Source organism: Perca fluviatilis, chromosome 15 (assembly GCF_010015445.1).
Source record: "Perca fluviatilis chromosome 15, GENO_Pfluv_1.0, whole genome shotgun sequence".
Taxonomy (NCBI): domain Eukaryota; kingdom Metazoa; phylum Chordata; class Actinopteri; order Perciformes; family Percidae; genus Perca; species Perca fluviatilis.
In genome coordinates this window covers 24,679,566-24,699,345 of record NC_053126.1, presented here as the reverse complement: position 1 = coordinate 24,699,345, position 19,780 = coordinate 24,679,566, and the positions used below count along the sequence as shown (strand labels likewise).

Here is a 19,780-nt window from a genome sequence, read left to right as displayed (position 1 = left end):
GATTCACTGATTTGATGAGTCTTTTTTTACTTGAGCTACTATTGGGCTATGTTTTAGTATTCAGCAAGTTACATAGCCTCGCTTTAACACGACTAACGTTATGGAATCCCTCTAGAAGCTACTTTGTCCAATGTATTGGACGGAACCAATGACAAATTGGCGATCTCGGAACCCATCAGTCTGACGGTAATTTTGTCTTCGGGGGGGCAACGGACAATATTTTGGGTGTTGCGGTGTGTAATTTAAGCCAGTGGAACAGCAGCATCCGTGACAGACAATACGCACCTGTCTGTAAAGTGTTTCATGGGGGATTACACTGAGCTGAGAGCTTAGATGTCCAGTGAGTGACCTACAGTGAACTGACTCGAGTAGGTTTGCTGGTCATACAAACGGTGATTTCACTGACATGTTGGGGGGGGGGGGGCAAACAAAGTCAGAAGGTCTTTAAATCTTATTTGATAATGTGGGATCTTTGTGTCCTACATTCAAACACACGTGAACGAATTGTTTTGGTCCTTTAGTTTAGTGGTGGTGAGGGCGCAGTGGATATAACACATGCCTTTGGTGCAGGAGATCTGGGTTCAATTCCCACTGCGACACATCAACCAATGTGTCCCTGAGCAAGACACTTAACCCATAGTTGCTCCAGAGGCGTACGACCTCTGATACATAGCAATTGTAAGTCGCATAAAAGCGTCAGCTAAGTGACATGTAATGTAATGTAGTTTCCTTGTGGGAAACACGGTGCATATAAGGTCATTACTGGAGTTTAAGTTCTCATATTTAATTTAATTTTTGACCTCAACAAAACAAGAAAACAGCTTATCTCAAGTCCTTAATATCATTAATACAAATAAAAGAATTTATCATGTGCTGAAAGGCATTTTACAATCACAGTTTTTACAACAAAAACAGGACGGGACTATTTGCTGGTTTTTAGGTTTGTGGCTGACATTGCCATGTTCGCTGCACTCTTAAACATTGACGTGTTTTCGTTCTTCCTTGAGCTGCTCGGATGAAAGAAAGTGTGGTGACCTGGCAGCTTCAGTCTAAACAAACACTTTCTTGATGTTATTCCAGTCTAAGATGAAAGCAGCGTAACTCTAAAGGTACCAATTTCACCCTTGTTCCCCCTCTTTCCCCTCTATCTGTCTGTTTCCATCTCACTATTTATTCAGTCCCTTCCCTTTCCTTTGTTCCCTAATCTCTCTTGTTCTTTTTCTCTCTTTCTCTCTCACATCTCTGGCCGATGTCTCTCAGTCAGTCAGTCTTGGTGGTTTTGTGTCTCCACGGGTAAATCAGCTCCCCAACAAACAGTTTCTTGACCAGGGCAGCCCACGAGTCTTTGGGGTAGCAGCTATAAGTCGAGGTGCGGTAGGTCTGAACCACTGCGCTGCACTTCAGAGGGTTAATCTGAGGAGAAAAACACAAGAGCATGATCATATGACCAAATACTGAAAAAGAGACAATAATAAGTGCTTACATAATTTGTATTGCAAGGTTGAAAAAGTATTATTTCAGTAAAACTACAGTAAAAGAGTACTCCATAATACAAAGCCCCAGAACAGACATGGAGGAAAATATTTTAGATGGTGGGGAAAAAAAAAAATCTACTTTTGTTTGTGTCCCGCCAGCAGATTTGGCCCAACTCCTTCAGAATAAATGCCTTATTCCACAAACTAACTTAAACATTTTAAAACTGTGCTTTCACTAATTCTTTTGTGTCTGATATATGGGCTTTCCACAAATGACAAAAAAAAACTAATTAAAAAAGGCACATCAACTTAATTAATTTTAAATTTAAATGTATACTGTTTATTGATCCCCAGTTTACAAACTTTCTCTCTCATGAAAAAATCCTGAATCTCTGAAAGTGCAAATATAAGATATTGTATAGATTGAAGGTCAGCTCAGAGAAACTTTCCTCCTTCAGCAGATGAATGTGAAAACAAACTCTGCACACACATCATTCTGCACACTGGAGCTCAAATAAAACACATCAATTATTCACTCACACAACATTTAATCTGTTAGAGAGAAAATACAGGCCACCCACATCAGCCACTGTCTAAAGCCCCTTTCACACATGCACTGCGACCCTGAACTTACTGTATCGAGACATTACCCGGAGTAGCTGTATGTGAGAAAGCAAATGTCCGAATCAGTTGGACCGGACATTAAACAGACTTCACCCTGCCAGCTGCCTAGCACAAAGTCTGTGTAATGTCCGACTGAGCCCATGTGTGAATAGAGCAGGTCATTGTCCGGAGAATTCACAGCGAGTGAGTGGGCGTGTTGATGACGTTTCTATCAAGTGGCTGGCGTGAAACCGGAAGATTACAAACACCCAAGGGTAAAGAAGAAGAAGAAGGGTGATTTACACAAAGACGGCAACAAAAATGTTTAACTGTAGAGACGACAAGATTCAGGAACTTCTGTCTGCGAGGACCAACGCCAAAATCGTCAGACAAGTTCAAGAACGGCAAGAGACTCTGTTGTTTATGACCAAATTACAAACCGGCTACGTGACTGCGGCGTAATCCACGTTTGGTGAGAATGCGTCTGACGCAGTCAAAGGGAAACTCCGGACAATGTCCGGAGCTCATATGAGAAAACAGCTTATGGCTGTTATTCCTTTTTGATGTGATCCAAATGCACAAATCATACACTGTATCAAAATTACATGAACTCAAATCTTGCTTCACTTCCTGTCTATGGACTGGATGGGACACAGAAAACTGACCAATGCCAATATATAGGAGGATACAGTGGTGAAGGTGACAGGGAACATGAGTGAGAATAATTCTCTTTAGTTTATTATGTGAGTGAAAGGACTTGATTTTGGACATTGTCCTCAGCTGGATAGAACTAGACCCATTTCAACTTCTACATTAAAGATCTTTAAAACAGAAACAAAATGGGGCTTCTTACCTCCATCAGCAGGTGCAGGGCCGTCCCAGGCTCCTCACACAGCACCCTGAACTTTACACCCTCTGTAAAGTACACAACACAAACGCACATCAAATAGAGTATACGTCCAGACTCAACAGTGTCATCCATCGATTCATCCACCCATAAAATGACCACTTTCATTTTCAGACTAAATGACCTGCAGATACCCTGCATCATGTTGTCATCAAACTGTCTGTCCAATCATTCTTCCACATGGCTTTAACATAAACTCATTAGGTGTTCACATATTCAATTTCCCTCTTTTATAAGCAAACTGTAAGCAGCAAAGTAGGTCTGAACACTTTCAACACTTTCTTGAAATCAACTCACTTGTGCCTTTTGGACATTTTAGAAATCAGATTTTGGACATCCAGACCGCTACTTGTAATTGCTTTACATAGTTGTATTTTTTTTCGCATCCTTGTTGTCCAGATCTGTTTATCAAATTGTTTTTCCATTTCGGAAAGTTTATGTGTCTTTCTATGTTCTTACGATGGTGTTGCTTCCTTTTCTGTAGTGTTTTCTTTGTCTTTGTAACTCAGTGTCATTGTAAATGAGGGCTGCACCTCAACGATCTCTCGAGTATAAAGAAATAAATAAAATAAATAAATAAAAGGTTGAATGAATGAATGAAAAAAATGTAACCAGCGCATCGGTTTCATAGTGAGAACCTGTGGTGTTAGCATCCAGCTTTATATTTTAATAATATAACACATTTTTTCTGATTCTATTTCATTTGACTTTAACTACATTTAACTTTCATCTTGGTAACAGTAGCAGTTTTACACAAATAAAGTAGATGCATGATAAGAGGTGATGTACCTGCAAGTCTGTAGGGCCGAGTGATGCGGAGGCCCATTGCGAACAGGGGGAAGGAGTTAATGAAGTCCACACTGAGGTGGAGGACGCCCTGGAACAGCACCACCACCAGCCGCAACTGCACAACACAGGGACACACAACCGTTCAAAACAATCACACCGAAATGGAAATAGTTAGAGCTGGAGTCGCATATTAAGCTAGTCTAGAAAGGTTTTTAAAATTGGAAATGGGCCAAACTGCTGTGGTTAAGTGAACAAATTGAAGCAAGCTTTTCATGATTTATTTAAAGAGTTTACTCCACCCAAAATCTACGCATAGCCATCAATCACATCCCCCGCAGATTCTAAAGGTGGCTGTTAAGTTTGTATGTGGCTTCTTCACAGAAATAGCAACTGTCGTCAGTTTTCGTTTATGTCAGTTATAAGAAAATAGTGACACATTGTCACTGTGTCAAACCACTCCTGCAGCATGATCAATTGCTCCTTTGTCTCCTAAGTCAACACAGAAGCCGTGTGAGTGGTTGGTAGGAAGACTTAAACTTAACTGTTATCATGTTGACCAAGGGAATATGTCAATGTAAGAGTTGTTATTTCTGTGAGTCGACTTACAACAACCCGTACAGATAACATCCACAATGGTTGCCTTTCTTGTGGCTCTGTTTTTTTCTGGCTCTGTCACAGGAAGATGATGTCCTTGTTCTTAATCCTGCCTTGTGTGACTTTGGTGTTTTAAAGGGTTAGTTCAAATTCACCACAGTTACACAGTAGCACAAACAGACAAACCAATGGAGGCAGCGGTAGACCAGCAACTCCAGTGTTCTGCGAGGTGAAATGACTTTTTTTTGGCAAAAGGAGTCTGGTGGATGTTAAGACAACGTAGATAACGGCTTGAGTTCCCTGTCCGAACGGGCTGTCCGACGGCAAGGTAAAGCTGTGAAAATATGTTAAATATAACATACATTTAAACGTATATTGATTTTTTTTTTTTAGGTGCTCCTTTTTGTGTCTAAAATACCTTTAGCTGCTGCCCCCCCGTCCACAGCAGTACATTGCTTAGCTTCCGTGTTGGTACTCCTGCCTGTTTTTACAAACTGGGGGCGTGCCGACAGCCATCTACCGTAGGTAATACTCTGACTATGGATAATACCTCATACAACCCACTTCAAAAGATCTGAACTATCCCTTTAAAGTTTCTTCACTTGTAATCTGGATCAACTACATTTCGTTTTCTAGGATATTCAGATGTTCCGTTCCCTGGGAGTTGCCGTTGTCGATCGTGCAACAAGACAGCCCTGCTTGGTTCTTTCGGGGAATGATTGTAAAGAATATGTTTACAGCATTTACTGTCTAACTGGGATGTTTTAGGACCGCACACACGGTGATACACTGATAAGAGCAAATGATGTTTAACCATGTATCCAGCTAATTTAAATAGCAGTTAACTTCATCTAATGTTGTAGGTGGCGTTTTCTTTTGTGGGCTGCAAATGTTTCACCAAAACAAGTTCCTTCCAGAGACTATTTTGCAGAGCCACTATCTCCACGTCCAGAGCTTAGTGCCCAAGACGATTGTGATTGGTTTAAAGAAATACAAACAACCCAGAGCTTTTTTTTTTCTCTCCACAGCGCTATGGAGATAGGTCTGGCAATGCGAGACTACCTCACTTGTGACCCGTCTTACCAGAGTGAAGACCAGGTAGTAGAGCGCTGTGGTGGGCAGCAGGAACAGCAGGACGGTGAACAGCAGCGTCCCAATGAAGAGCTGAAACACCACATAACACACTCACAGTAAACGTATGTACTAGTGGTATTATGATGATGAGGTGTGTGTGTGTGTGTGTGTGTGTGTGTGTGTGTGTGTGTGTGTGTGTGTGTGTGTGTGTTACCTGGTCCAGGTCATAGGAGCAGGAGTCCACCCTCTGCCGCAGGACGTTCCACTTCTTCCCTCTAAAGAGCCTCCAGAGAGACGAGAGGCCGTAGATCTTCAGGCAGTACAACCTAACAGACACACAGACACAACTGATGACATCATCCTGCAAACAATAATACTAGTATATAATACTACAATAGTATACATACGACAGAAGAAATAGGGGGAGACAATAGAGGAGATGGGCTTCAGCAAAGGGAGAGGGGAGAGTGACAGAAACTGGTTGGGGTGCTTTTAGAATATGAGAGTTTAGTCAAGTACTGAGGTGATTGATCCAAGTGGCTGATCAGACAGTAAATATTTATCAGCAATAGTGTTTCAGTAGTGTTAGATTACAACAGAAGCTTTAGCTAAAGGCCAAACCTCCATTTAAGATTTTATGCAAAAGAACTCCATCCACATTTCCCACCATCAATTCTTTGAATATGGAGAGAAATGAAAAACATGGCACCCCACTAACTGATGATGTGTATATTTGTTGACACAACTTAATCCATTTGTATTAAATTAATTTAATTTACAGCCGTTGCATTTACAGAAGAAATACAAGTATTTATACATGTTTGTCACCCTGTTCTTACATATTCAAAGAAACTAATAATTTTTTTTTTTTTTTTTAAAAGCAGCAGCAGAAGAAAACATCCAACCAACACATTCATCTCTATAATCACATTGGATCGGTTATCATTTCCTCTGTGTCACACATTTAAGCCACACTTTAATCAATTACATAGCAAAGCAAAAAAAACTGTTGACTTAAATAGGAGGTTCTCTCACCAGACCTTTAACATATAAATAAAAGAAAGAAGACAAACAGAACTGTGTACATAGGCCTGGAAGGAAATGGGAATATGTTACAAGTTACATAATTGTGTTTCATGTACAGTCTTGTCTTTGGATTGTAATGTACTCAATCCATATTTAATTTAAATTTTGATGAATAAGATTGGGGGGTTGTTATCCTTTGGGGGGGAACTTTAGGAAATGGGGACACATGATAAATACTATCTAAATATTGGTGACAAAAAAGAAATTAGCTGTAACTTAAAAAATATCAATCAGTTTTTTTAGAACCAGTTATTAATAGCGTTCACATTATTTTTGTGCAAAATTCTTCCTAAAGGCAGATATAAAAGCTACCTAAAGCTAATTCTGAAGTACAACGATAGTAGGAGATATTTTTAGGTCCAGGCATAAAGATTTAATACGTTACTCAGACAAGAATCGCACACACACGTCCATATTCCAAGAGCAGCTGGGGCATAAATATGCAACAAGAAAAGTTGGTAATATTTCATTATGCACCACGGGCGAGGGAGCCAAGCTATCTTTAGAGCAAATGCATAATTTAGCCAATCCTCTCTCAAATATCCAAGACTATTAACAGCGTTCAGCCTTCCATTCCATCACACCACGCATCAGACTCACAGATCTGAAGCTTTTATTCAAATATGAATATACCATATTAATACTATGAACAGAATCAAAGGTGAGTCTACCTCAAGAGTCAACCTAACAGCCCTGATTTAATAGAATATCACCAGACCTGTACTTTCATCTCCAAACAGGACAGTGGGGACATGCCTTTACATGCCTCAACATTAGGTGTGGGAATCACAGGGTACCTCACGATACCATCAGTACACCATACATGGCTCACAATACCGAGAACATCACGATACAGCAATCTTGCCATTATCAATATATTGCTAGACAATTCTATTATGATCTATCACAACACTGGTCTATCTATGAATACAAAATGCCAGTGAAAAGATTAAGTGCAGGTTTTCTCTCTTTATTCATTAGAGCAACTGTGTCCAGACTTTGGACCAACGTGGCTGGGGTATCTGTTATTTTCCTTAAACTGCTGTCCGCCCTTCCCGTTAAAAACCTTTTTCTCTTCGGCTAGTTAACCTATGTTCAAGTTTCCCTCGCCCATGTGCTGAACGCCACCTCGAGGAGCAATGAAGTAGCAACGCTGGGAGAAGGGAACTCTATTTAGAGCGCCTTATTGTATTTATTAAAATATCGATATTTGGCGTCTGCGTATCGTATTGCACGAAGGACAACGATATATTGACATATCGATATTTTGTCCTACCACTACCCAAAATATTATCAAATTAAAAACAGATTGACAAGCTGACAACATGAGGACACAGTGACAAAACTATATGTATATCTCTGAGTCTTAATGATGGACCAGGACACTTTTAAATTTCCTATTCTTTCATTAAAGGTGCCCTGCCACACATATTTCATTACTTTGTGGTAATGTCTGAAGTTCTACCATGGACTCTGTAACATTTTTTGTGGAAAAAAATGTTGTTACCTTGTTTCAAGCCATTCTAGCGTGGTATAGAAAGCCTACACGAAGGCCAGTTCTCATTAATATTCAACAAGCTAAGCTGTTTGAATCTGATAGGGCAACAGCTAGCCAATGAGAGCCTGGAAGTCAGAATCCTTTACCCAGCCCAACTGGGTGAGCTAATGAATAGTAATGAGCTCAGGCAGCATGATGTCAGACTGACCAGCTTTTGTAATTGGCCTGATTTCTCTGCTTATTTCTTTTCAGTGGCTAGAGCTGACAGAGGAGGTAGCAGTTCATTTTCATTTTCACATTCACAACATAACACAAACACATATGGACCTAACATATTTAAAAAAATGCAAGTAAAAACAGTTTTGTATGGCAGGGCACCTTTAAGCTAAAGCCAGCTTTTGAGCATAGTGCTTTTTAGAAGGTATTATATTTACCTAGCCTAGAACTCTAGACACACCCTAGCGGCAGCAAATGTAATTTGCAGCCAGGGTCGTCTAACAACTTTCCCTTTTCTTGCGAGCTGGAAAAACCAAACTCTAGTCAGGCCAATCACATTGTGTATAGAGTTGGTGGGAGGGCTTAACATAATGACTGCAACGAGTTGCGACGGTTCCGCGTGAATTCCCTGCTACTTGAAAACAAAGAAGATGGCTGCTGCTTCTGGCGAACAGCGGTCTTTCGAATCGGCTTTGGCTGCGACTCTGGAAGACTTGGAGTTATCCAAGAACAAAAAACGGCACGTCATTCTTAAAAAAGGAAGATGTGTTTGGAGTTTTGCTCTGTGGGATGTGGGTCTGGCTTGTCAGGCTAATATTTACCATGTTCACCATCATAGTTCATTGATTATTAGCTAATTATCAGTTAACACAGAGTCCAGCTGAGACTGATGCAAATGTCATTAGTTCTGCAGGTATTTAGTAAACCAAAGCATTGGACACATTCACATGGTAACCTGATTATGGCTCTAGATGAAAAGTCAGAGGATCACCAAAGCTATTACAAATCATCCTGATGGGAACATGAATGATGAACCACATTCCATCACAATCCATCTAACAGTTGTTGAGATATTTTACATAAAACCATAAATGTCAACCCAATCATGGTGGCGCTAGAGGAAAAGTCAGAGCATCACTAAAGTCAGAGGGATTCATCTTCTGAGGATCATGAATGTCTGAACAAAACTCCATGGCAATCCGTCTAACAGTTGTTTAAATATTTCAGTTTGAACCAAAGTGGTGGGGCTCTATTGCCACCACTAGCATGGCTAAAAATTAAACACGAAAACTTTCTGTCTATAAAAAAAAAAGAAAAAAAAAAGAGGTAGAATTACAAACGTAATCTGATTTCCTACAGATCCAGTGACACTGTTAACATTATCATTAGGCTTTCACAAGCACAAGAGTTTAAATTCTTTGAATCATCCTGCAGCTGAATTTTCATAATATTTACTCTCTCTTCTCCTCAATGATTATATTGTCCTAAACAGTACAGAAAAAGCAAACATCTCGAGCAAACTTCTCTTCTACTCTTCCCTTTTAGACGGAGTGTGTACCAACTGAGGCAGCCTGAAGAAAACAACGTGAGGCACTAAATAATTTTTTTATAAGCGTCTGACCCAGTTACGCAACAGTGACTTAAACAAAACATCCTGTTCTGCAAGTCGGATTCAGATGATTTATGTATTGCCATACTAGTTATAATTAAAGGGATAATAACAATGGCGTGTGCTTTTGAATGTAGCTGTTATGCTGCTGCATAAATACACTTTTTCTGTTTATTCTGTGGTTCATTTCTTAAACCATAGGTCCATTTTTGGTTTCCATGAGCCCATTCCTGAATTATTTTGAGACAAAGTTGCTCTGACTGTTATGATTAATAGCTCCCATTAACAGCAGGGCCCAGGACAAATATCTAAATCTAAGAGCAGATTGCCATGAAACCCAAGAGGAGGATCCTTTCTTTAATGTTACTCTCCTGGTGCAGATGAAGGCACCGTAATGATCATTTTGTGCCCCCACCTCCACAATCCTTCACTCAACCCCTCCACAATGACACCCAGAAAGGTTAAACCAAGACTCTAATGTACGGGTCAATAAAAAAACTGTAATGAAAATGTCTCTACTGGAGGAAGAAAAAGGTTGGGAAAATACGTCCCCTGCAGGTAATCAAAAGGAATATCTCCCAAATCCACAGTGTGTCTCAATTCAGTACAATCGAACATACCATTTCTCAAAAGCATTTTTGAGTATGTAGTGTCCTATGTAGTGTGTTCACAGTAAGAAAAGTAAGTATATTCAAAAACGTTAGCATGCATACTAAAAACACTTGCAAAACATCACACATCATGAATTGTGGATGGTGGTGAGACAGCTATAAAGACCTTGAAAAAAACTAAAATATTAAGTATTAAATCTTCTGAAAACATTTTGCCATCTCTTCAAGTTCAAGAGTCAAAACTGCAGTTTAATTGACATCTGATGGAGTACATGCAGTATTTTATCATTTCCTGTTAGAATTAAATGTATTTCTTAAATACTTCTTATAAAAGACACTCAAGTCAAAAAAGGGAAACAGATGATCAGTGAGATCTTCCCAGTTCATCAGGGGCCCGTTTCACCAAATTTCCTCGTGTTCATTTTGAGCAATTCACTAATGCAAGCAAACACCACACAAGTGACCCATTCATGAGCATGCAACCCCAAATGTATCATCCTTTGTTGAGTGACAATCATATGTCAAACTGGATCATTTGTGTGTAAGCAGGGGGAAAAAAATCATTATCGTGATTATTTTGGTCAATATTGGAATCCAGATTATTTAACACGATTACTCATTGACTTTTGGAAAGATGTTGCAATTATTGAATTTAAAAAACAGTTTTCCCCATTCAGAACACAAGACAAGAGTTTAAGATAAGAGTTTACTTACAAAACATGATGTGCAAAATAGTCGTTTTTCTCGATTATTCTGTTTTTGTGATCATTAGGAGCCGAAATCGTAATCGCGATTAATTGCACAGCCCCACCAGGACTGCAACATTTTCCCAAGCAGACCACTGGACTGCTTCAGGTAGATACAAACTACCCCTACTTGTCAAAATACTCTAATCAATTTGAAGTGACACACTTTCAAAAACTTAGTGTAATCAAATGGCTCAAACCTTTGACCCGATCATGACTTAGCAGCAGTGATTCAGTCTTCAGAGAAGATAAATCTACATGGATCAACACTTCTTGAACCAAAAACTTCTCTTAAAATATTGACTAACATGCTCGTAGCAGTGATCAAACTAAACCTAAACTAGCAGTGGAACCTGTGTTGGGGTCTCACCTGGCTCCGTAGACGTAGAAGCAGTAGATGTGGAAGGTGAGCAGGGCGACCATGTCTGAGAGCAGCGAGAGGGCAAAGGTCAGGCCCAAGCAGGCCGACAGGCCTCCGTACCACAGGATCCCCTCGATGAAGGGAGACATCAGGTGGATGTAGCCTGGATGGAAAGATGATGAAATCAAAGGCAGGGCCACTAGCAGCGCTTTTATTCCTGTTTTCTATGTTTCTAGCATTAAAATGGTCAGATATAACAGGGTTTCTACAGGTTTTACCAAGTCAGATTTAAGATTTTTTAAGACCTTTTTTAAGACCATTATGAATGAAATTTAAGATCTATATCACGTCAGATGTCAGAGTCCGGAAACATTGTTTGAAACAATTCTCCCATTTACCTCATTGGCGTTATAGGACTGTTGTCTAGATTGGCTGCAATATAAATTGCATGTTGGACTCATTTGTAGTTGTAATACAGCGGATTATATTTGGACTAGAACAGAAAGAACTACACCACCAATAAAAAAACAAAAATTTTTTAAAGCGCTGCAGGAACATTTCAATGAGCATTAGAGGTAGCGTTACATTGACGTAGGAAAATTAAGACCAATTAAAAATTATTTAAGACCTAGAACACAATACTAAGACTTTTTAAGGCCTACAATTTAGATTTTGATATTTTAGACATTTTTGAGACTTTTTTTAAGACCCCTGTATAAGCGGAGAATATCAGCACAACATAAAGCCCTGAGTGTGTTTTGTGCTGCGACTCACTGATCCAAAGGTGAATGTGGTAGAGGAAGAAGCGGCCCAGAACCTGATCCAGGGCCCGGTTCATCTTCAGCCCTGCAGGAGCTCCCATCAGCCACTGCAGCAGCTCATCCAGCTCTTTAGCCACATGCTGAGGAAGAATCACACAGGTTAAATGGTGGGACAAAGAAATCTGACCACACCGGTTAACTTTTTAGGAGTTTTTAGCCATGTCTGAGGATGTTGTTTGCTCATTTGTCAGTAGACTATGGGCTAAGAATTTTTAATCTATCTACTATATAGTGAAAGGCTAATAGAGAAGTATGCAGGTCAATATTTACTTGACCTAAACCTAATCTATCTTGCAGTAACGTGAAAATGCCTTGTTTCCAATTCACAACACGAAACCCTTTAAAAATTGTATGGCATCTTTTGCATGGAAGACAAAAGAGGCAACAGTTTTGGACCCATTATCTCAAGACCACAACTTAAATATCTTGATGTCTTGAGATAATAAATGATAGTGTTGTTCCACTAATATTATATTTTGAGTGTTGTACTGTGAGAATGACTTAATTATTTTATCATCTCGATATCCTGTTGTTTTGTTTTTTTATTTGAAAAAGAGAGGTAGAATGTACCATAACATAATTCTTTTCTTATTTGGGGCATTATGTGTCATCTGATCTTTGTAACACACTTACATCAGCTGCAGGCACTAGCGTGTTGGCTAACATGGTGATGTGGTTGTCTCTGTAGAGCCACCAGATGAGCAACATGCCGAGAGCCACATCCACCAGGAACGACACCACGATGTTCGCTTTCCTACAGGCAGACAGGCAGACATGAAGGCTACTACGGCAGGTGTGGTGTCACTTTCAGCACAGAAAAGTCCATTACATCAGGGATTTTCTAGGCTGCTTTTACAAACGATCACCTCATGAACTGCGTGTGTCCGGCAGCTGGTTTGGGTGAGCTGAGCAACCTCATCTGTTCGGTTCTGTAGCTGAGCTGGACACAGGTGGACAGCTTACTGGACAGGAAGCGGAGCGGGTAAAGGCTGAAGATCCTAAAGATGAAATACAATAATGACAATAATGATGGGGAATGTGCAGTATTTCAGCATCTGGATCTGAGTAAAGAAACTAGTCAGATACGGGTCGTAGGGCTGTGCAATCGATCACATTTTGCTCCTAACAATCACAAAAACAATGTAATCATGAAAAGCTTGCAAATTATTTTGCACGTTACATTTTGCAAGTGTACTCTTATTTTGTCTTGTGTTCTGAAGGGCAATTCAAAAAGTTAAATGGGAAAAGTATTAAGGGAAATTTCACAGTTCAAGGTGTTTTCACTGTTGATTTCTTTAACTTTTTCACTGTTTTTTAAAAGGTCCATTGTGTAGGAATTTCTCCCATCTAGCGTTGAGATCATATATTGCAATCAACGCTCTCGCACCACGCAGTTCAAAGTACGTATTAGAGCTACGGTAGCCTTCACGCTTCAAAAAGCCGTTCTCTTGCCCTTTTCAATATCCTTTTTCTTTTTCTGGGCAAAAGGAATACTTGGAATTGATGGTGGTGGTAAATATTCATGAAAAAGGACACGTTTGTGAACACAGATTTTGATAATGAACAACTAAACACGTTACACACTGGACCTTTAAGTTCAATAAATGCAACATCCAAAAGTAAATGAGTAATCGTTTTAAATAATCATTATTTCAATATTGACCAATATAATTGTGATTATGATTTTTTTCCATAATCGAGTTGCCCTAATGGGTCATAACATCTAACTCTCAATGAACTGAGATGATACAATTTAGTCATACATCTATTGGAAAACTGATACCGAAAACTGAATACTACATCTGGATTTAACATAACTATAAGAGAATATTGCATCAGTTTATAGAAGAAATTCACACACAGTACAAATATATATATACAGTGCCTTGCGAAAGTATTCGCCCCTTGAACGTTTCGACCTTTTGACACATTTCAGGCCTCAAACATAAAGATATAAAACTGTAATTTTTGTGAAGAATCAACAACAAGTGGGTCCCAATTATGAAGTGGAACGAATTCATTGGCTATTTCAAACTTTTTAACAAATAAAAACTGAAAAGTGGGCGGTAAAATTATTCAGCCCCTTTACTTTCAGTGCAGCAAACTCTCTCCAGAAGTTCAGTGAGGATCTCTGAATGATCCAATGTTGACCTAAATGACTAATGATGATAAATAAGAATCCAGCTGTGTGTAATCAAGTCTCCGTATAAATGCACCTGCTCTGTGATAGTCTCAGAGGTCCGTGTAAAGCGAGAGAGCATCATGAAGAACAAGGAACACACCAGGCAGGTCCGAGATACTGTTGTGGGAGAAGTTTAAAGCCGGATTGGATACAAAAAGATTTCCCAAGCTTTAAACATCCCAAGGAGCACTGTGCAAGCGATAATATTGAAATGGAAGGAGTATCAGACCACTACAAATCTACGAACACCCGGCCGTCCCTCTAAACTTTCAGCTCATACAATGAGAAGACTGATCAGAGATGCAGCCAAGAGGCCCATGATCACTCTGGATGAACTGCAGAGATCTACAGCTGAGGTGGTAGACTCTGTCCATAGGACAACAATCAGTCGTATACTGCACACATCTGGCCTTTATGGAAGAGTGGCAAGAAGAAAGCCATTTCTTAAAGATATCCATAAAAGTGTCTTAAAGTTTACAAAGCCACCTGGGAGACACACCAAACATGTGGAAGAAGGTGCTGTGGTCAGATGAAACCAAAATCGAACTTTTGGCAACAATGCAAAACGTTATGTTTCGTACAACACACAGCTCATCACCCTGAACACACCATCCCCACTGTCAAACATGGTGGTGGCAGCATCGGGGTTTGGGCCTGCTTTTCTTCAGCAGGGACAGGGAAGATGGTTAAAATTGATGGGAAGATGGATGGAGCCAAATACAGACCATTGAAGAAAACCTGATGGAGTCTGCAAAAGACCTGAGATGGAGGAGATTTGTCTTCCAACAAGACAATGATCCAAAACATAAAGCAAAATCTACAATGGAATGGTTCACAAATAAACATATCCAGGTGTTAGAATGGCCAAGTCAAAGTCCAGACCTGAATCAATCGAGAATTGTGGAAAGAACTGAAAACTGCTGTTCACAAACCTCTCCATCCAACCTCACTGAGCTCGAGCTGTTTTGCAAGGAGGAATGGGCAAAATGTCAGTCTCGATGTGCAAAACTGATAGAGCATACCCTGCGACTTACAGCTGTAATCGAGCAAAAGGTGGCGCTACAAAGTATTAACTTAAAGGGGCTGAATAATTTTGCACGCCCAATATTTCAGTTTTTATTTGTTTAAAAGGTTTGAAATATCCAATAAATTTTGTTCCACTTCAATTGTGTCCCACTTGTTGTTGATTCTTCACAAAAATTACAGTTTTATATCTTTATGTTTGAGGCCTGAAATGTGGCAAAAGGTCGAAAAGTTCAAGGGGGCGAATACTGAAGGCACTGTATATATATATATATTTGATCAAATTCATAGATACAGAAAGCACTATATATATTTGATCAAATTCATAGATACAGAAAGCAGCACAAATTACAGGCTTTGCTGACAATAACAACCATAAATAATATTGCCGGCCTTATCCATGAAGTTTCCTCTCTTCTTACCGGATGTTGCAGATCCAGGTCCATACGGAGAGCAGCCAGCCGATGAGCATGCAGAGCGGTATGCAGGCCTGTTTGAGCAGCTCCACGATGATGCTGGCCTCTCGACCCTCAGTCTGCCAGTGTGTCGACTTCAGCGGCCCGTCGTCGTATCTGTCCAGGAAGAACAGAGGCTGGCTGTTGGCCACCGTCTGGAACATCTAGACCAGAGGAGAGGAGTGGCATGTTAAGGATGATTTATGGTTCTGCGGAGGCTCCACGCAGAGCAGAGCTCCACGCGTAGCCTCCGTAAGTGTAATGAAGTTTATACTTGTGCGCTGGTGTGTGCGTCGATCTCATTAAGAGAATAACAGGGGCGGCGTGTGTGTGTGCATGGGGAGTGTGTGGTAGAGCGAGTGAGAGAGCGACGGGGATTTGCTTTGGAGCGAGTTATGACTCTAGAGGCATAGTGAGAGAAACAAAGTGTCTCCCCTGTGCTTTCTGACAACGGAAAATCTGTAGCAGGAAACGTTAACCCACTTCAGGTTGTTTATGGAGAAGGAGAACCAGGATATAGGGGGGAAATGCAACGCTGCCAAGCCACGGCCGAGCGACATGCTTCGCCGCAACGTGTAGATAAATTCTTTGAGAGGTACACGTGAGGCTACGGTGTAGGGTCAGCCATCTCCACGTACCTACTTACGTACCCACAGCGTCGATTTAACGAAGAAGCATAAATCAGCCTTTAGGGCTATACATGGCTGCATCCTCCTGTAACCTGAGCCTCTTTCACACATTTACTCTGTACATTTTCTGGCAACACATCATATTTGTGATCATTTACATAAAACAAGATGCCAAACTTTTGGAAGTTTAAATTTTATGCTGCATTATTAGTCTTTTATCCTAAAGTTGCATCCTGTATAGAGAGCTCAAAGATACTTCAGACGATCAGCCATGTCAGTCTGAATTTTTTAACTTCCATTCATGTTACTTCCATAATAAAAAAAAAAATCAACAAAAAGGAATTAAAATGAGAGCCAGCACTTTTTGTGTCCTGTACCTGTCTCAGCTCAGACGGTGGAGCAGTTTTGGGGTCGGGAACTCCGTTCTCGATGGGGTGAAGCTGTGACAGCATCACCTTCCTCTGCTCGTAGTGGACAAAGATCACCTTCTCCTCTTCCTCCTCCTGCTGCTCTTCTTCATCACCTCCAGCCTCTCCAGCACCTTCGTCAACCTTCTCATTCTTCTTTTTCGTCTCTCGCTGAACTACTCTTCCATCTGGCCATGACAAGTTAAATTCATTATCAACTCCTGACCAATATCTATCTTTATGTGAACAGAAAGTCCTGCTGAGGTTTATTAAAGCTATAGTGTGTCATTTCTGTCTCCCCCATGAGGAATTCTAAGTAATGACAACAAGTCGGTGCATCCACATGATACAAGCCTTCTGTGATCCCCCCCCCACCCTCCCCTCCTTCATGCAGTTGCTAGTAGCCAAGGAGGACACTGAGGATAAAAAAAAACATGATGGACTCTTCAGAAGAGGTAATTATCTTCACTTGAGTTTCTGCGCGGGAAAGTCGCCGGACGCCACAATCTTCTGAACATAGCCATACTGAGAAATCCAGAGAGAGTTGTGTGGAGTCTTAATTAGCTTTGTAGCAACTCATTTGGCAATGGCTTGAATGTAACGGACGTTGATTAATATCAAAAAGTTACGCACTAAAGCTTCAAGTATTTGACACAGATACTAAACTGAGTAACTCTAAATGAAATGGATGAAACAATGGTTCATATTTCAAAATTTGGAAGTTTCCAGCAAATCCAGTACTCAGTAGTGCTCTATTAAATAATAACCCTGTCAAGTTGGAAAAAGCCTCTGCAATGAGATATAAACTGAAACTAGTAATGAGAATTCATCAGTCCTAAACTAAGCTCAAGTGCTATTGTGTAAAGCCAGTGAATATCACTCTGAGGGTCTTACTCTGATCCCGCTGGAGGACCTGGCAGGTGAAGCCCATCTTGCCCACCTCGCGGTTGATCTGGAGCCAGCGTTCCTGGGGGAAAATGGTGCTGAGGTCTCTGAGGAAGCTCTCCATGCCCTCCTGACCATCTTTGGGTAAACTCCACGAGCCCAGCACCGACAGCTCCAACCCACTCTTGGCCTGCATCTGGGTCAAAAAGATGGAGGGGTGCGGTGAGGGAGAAGGAGAGACTAATAAAGACTTGACTTTAGTACCTTAATGGAGCAGTTTTGGTTCACGTTGTACAAACTGAGCAAGAAGAAAGGTCTCTCCAGATATCATCTTTGTTTGGATTAGAAAAAAGAGGAGCAACTTGGGTTTTATTGTGCAGAAGATTTAGTTTTTTTTTCATCCAGATGGTTAAAAGAGTCCTTAAGGAGTCTGGAAATACTTTCAAAACAGCAGCGAGTTTTGTTAAACGACCCTCTGTTGTTGTTTTATTTTTATATCGCCAAGTATTTTATCTTTGGGAAAATCCAATGCCTGGCTTTGTGACTCAAATGTCATAACAATACATGAGAGGCACAAACTGGGGCTAAATGTATTCCTAATATAGACCTGAGCAGACACAGAGGTCTGGTCTGCACTGACCTGCTGGATGTACTGTTTGACATGTCCGGGGATGAATGGGTAGTGGATGACCGCCAACACCACGGCAGAGTCCTGGCTGGAGATCCAGCGGCCGACCAGCAGGCCGCTGTCCGCCCGGTTACAGCACTGCGGGAAGAAGATCTTCAACACCATGACTTCACTGCAGCTCAGTGGTCAGCCTCAAGCAGCTCGGATGATCTGACAAAGAGATGGAAAAACAACCAGGTCAGGTTACTTGCACATCTGCAGCACAGAATGGGGGAGAGGGGAGGGGGGCAGCTGGTGCTATTCTAGATTTCTCTTTTTGTCCACAAAAGCCATAAAAACCAATGATATGTAGTCCATCTCTCAATCCTTTCTGATTTCCCAACCCTGCCTGTGGCTCTCAACCAATGGGTTCATACTGAAGATGTTAATCTTTAAAAACACCTCACAAATATGTAGTTTCATATAATCTGAGAATTGAATTGTTTGCTATTGCAAGAAGCTGGTGTTAAGCTGATCCTCCAGGAAAAGAGCAATGGCTTGATGGTGTCCAGTACATTTACTCAATGCAAAATCTCCTCAACCTTTAAAAACTAGTTCTACTACATTATGTTGCATTTGTGCTACTGCCACGCTGTCATTTCCAGATGTGAAAGACAACAAAAGTATACGTAGGCCTATATATAAAATTGAATTGTAATAAAATATATAGTAATACCTGATGTATGCCGAATCGAAGACTAGATCCTTATTATTCATAAAAGATCTTCCTGATCCTAGAGATGTCGGATTTAATTGCGACGGTGGGCACAATATTAAATCTTCTTATTTTTGTATGGAGTTTGGTGAACGAAAGGACGAAACTGAACGGGACTACACGGTTGGCCTCCTTTTATGCCCTTCAAATATTGACTCTAACCGCTAGACTCAATATTTAGCGTGACTCTAGCGTGTTGTTGTGGCAACATAAAGCCCGGGGCAGCTATTGATGTCAGTGATGTCAATTAGCGAGCTAGCACAGGAAAGTAGGTTAGCTGTAGTGTTAGCTAGCTAGCGAAAAACAAATGTTGGCAGTTACCGATAAAATTATACGGATTTACTAAACATTTATATGAAGAATATGAGAGTTAACGCCGATTGATTCTGTCGTTAAAATGACACATTTAACTAAAAAGGGTTCAAAATCTAACTTAATTAGCTAGCTAGCTAAAGGCGGAGAGGTAAAACTATGAAACGGCATTATTGACACAAGATATGTGTATAAAAATACTTTATTTACCTTCTTTAACACTGAACAGAGCTTTAACCTTTCATTTGAAACGTCGAGCAGAGTTTAGCTAGCTAAGCAGACAACAGCGCCATATTCTTTGTTGACAGTCCGTTGCATACAATGATCCGGTGAG

General features: G+C 40.5%; 1 protein-coding gene and 1 long non-coding RNA gene across 2 annotated transcripts in view; one reads left to right on the top strand and one right to left on the bottom strand.

The window, feature by feature from the left end:
* Window positions 1-9,806, top strand: part of LOC120573804 — a 14,823-nt gene extending 5,017 nt beyond the window's left edge. The window contains exons 2-3 of the long non-coding RNA XR_005641780.1: window positions 5,397-5,564; window positions 9,569-9,806. This is a non-coding gene — a long non-coding RNA (uncharacterized LOC120573804). The remainder of the gene's footprint in view (window positions 1-5,396; window positions 5,565-9,568) is intronic.
* On the bottom strand, window positions 414-19,780 carry pigq (phosphatidylinositol glycan anchor biosynthesis, class Q). Its single transcript, XM_039823643.1, has 14 exons — window positions 19,657-19,780; window positions 18,393-18,590; window positions 17,762-17,948; window positions 16,838-17,055; window positions 15,799-15,995; window positions 13,038-13,169; window positions 12,805-12,925; window positions 12,125-12,251; window positions 11,360-11,513; window positions 5,657-5,768; window positions 5,452-5,532; window positions 3,775-3,889; window positions 2,932-2,993; window positions 414-1,413 (listed from the first exon to the last, which is right to left on the bottom strand). Exons 2-14 carry the CDS (start codon window positions 18,543-18,545, stop codon window positions 1,261-1,263), a joined length of 1,812 nt encoding a protein of 603 aa, XP_039679577.1. The 5' UTR covers window positions 18,546-18,590; window positions 19,657-19,780; the 3' UTR covers window positions 414-1,260.

What these genes read in the sequence shown, in the direction of transcription:
- pigq (XM_039823643.1), bottom strand. Translation starts at nt 18,545, where the DNA reads ATGGTGTTGAAGATCTTCTTCCCGCAGTGCTGTAACCGGGCGGACAGC. An exon ending in GGTCCTCCAGCGGGATCAGA is followed by an intron (nt 17,056 to 17,761) that starts GTAAGACCCTCA and finishes TGTCATGGCCAG; the next exon opens with ATGGAAGAGTAGTTCAGCGA. An exon ending in ACTACCTGGTCTTCACTCTG is followed by an intron (nt 3,890 to 5,451) that starts GTAAGACGGGTC and finishes TGTGTTGTGCAG; the next exon opens with TTGCGGCTGGTGGTGGTGCT.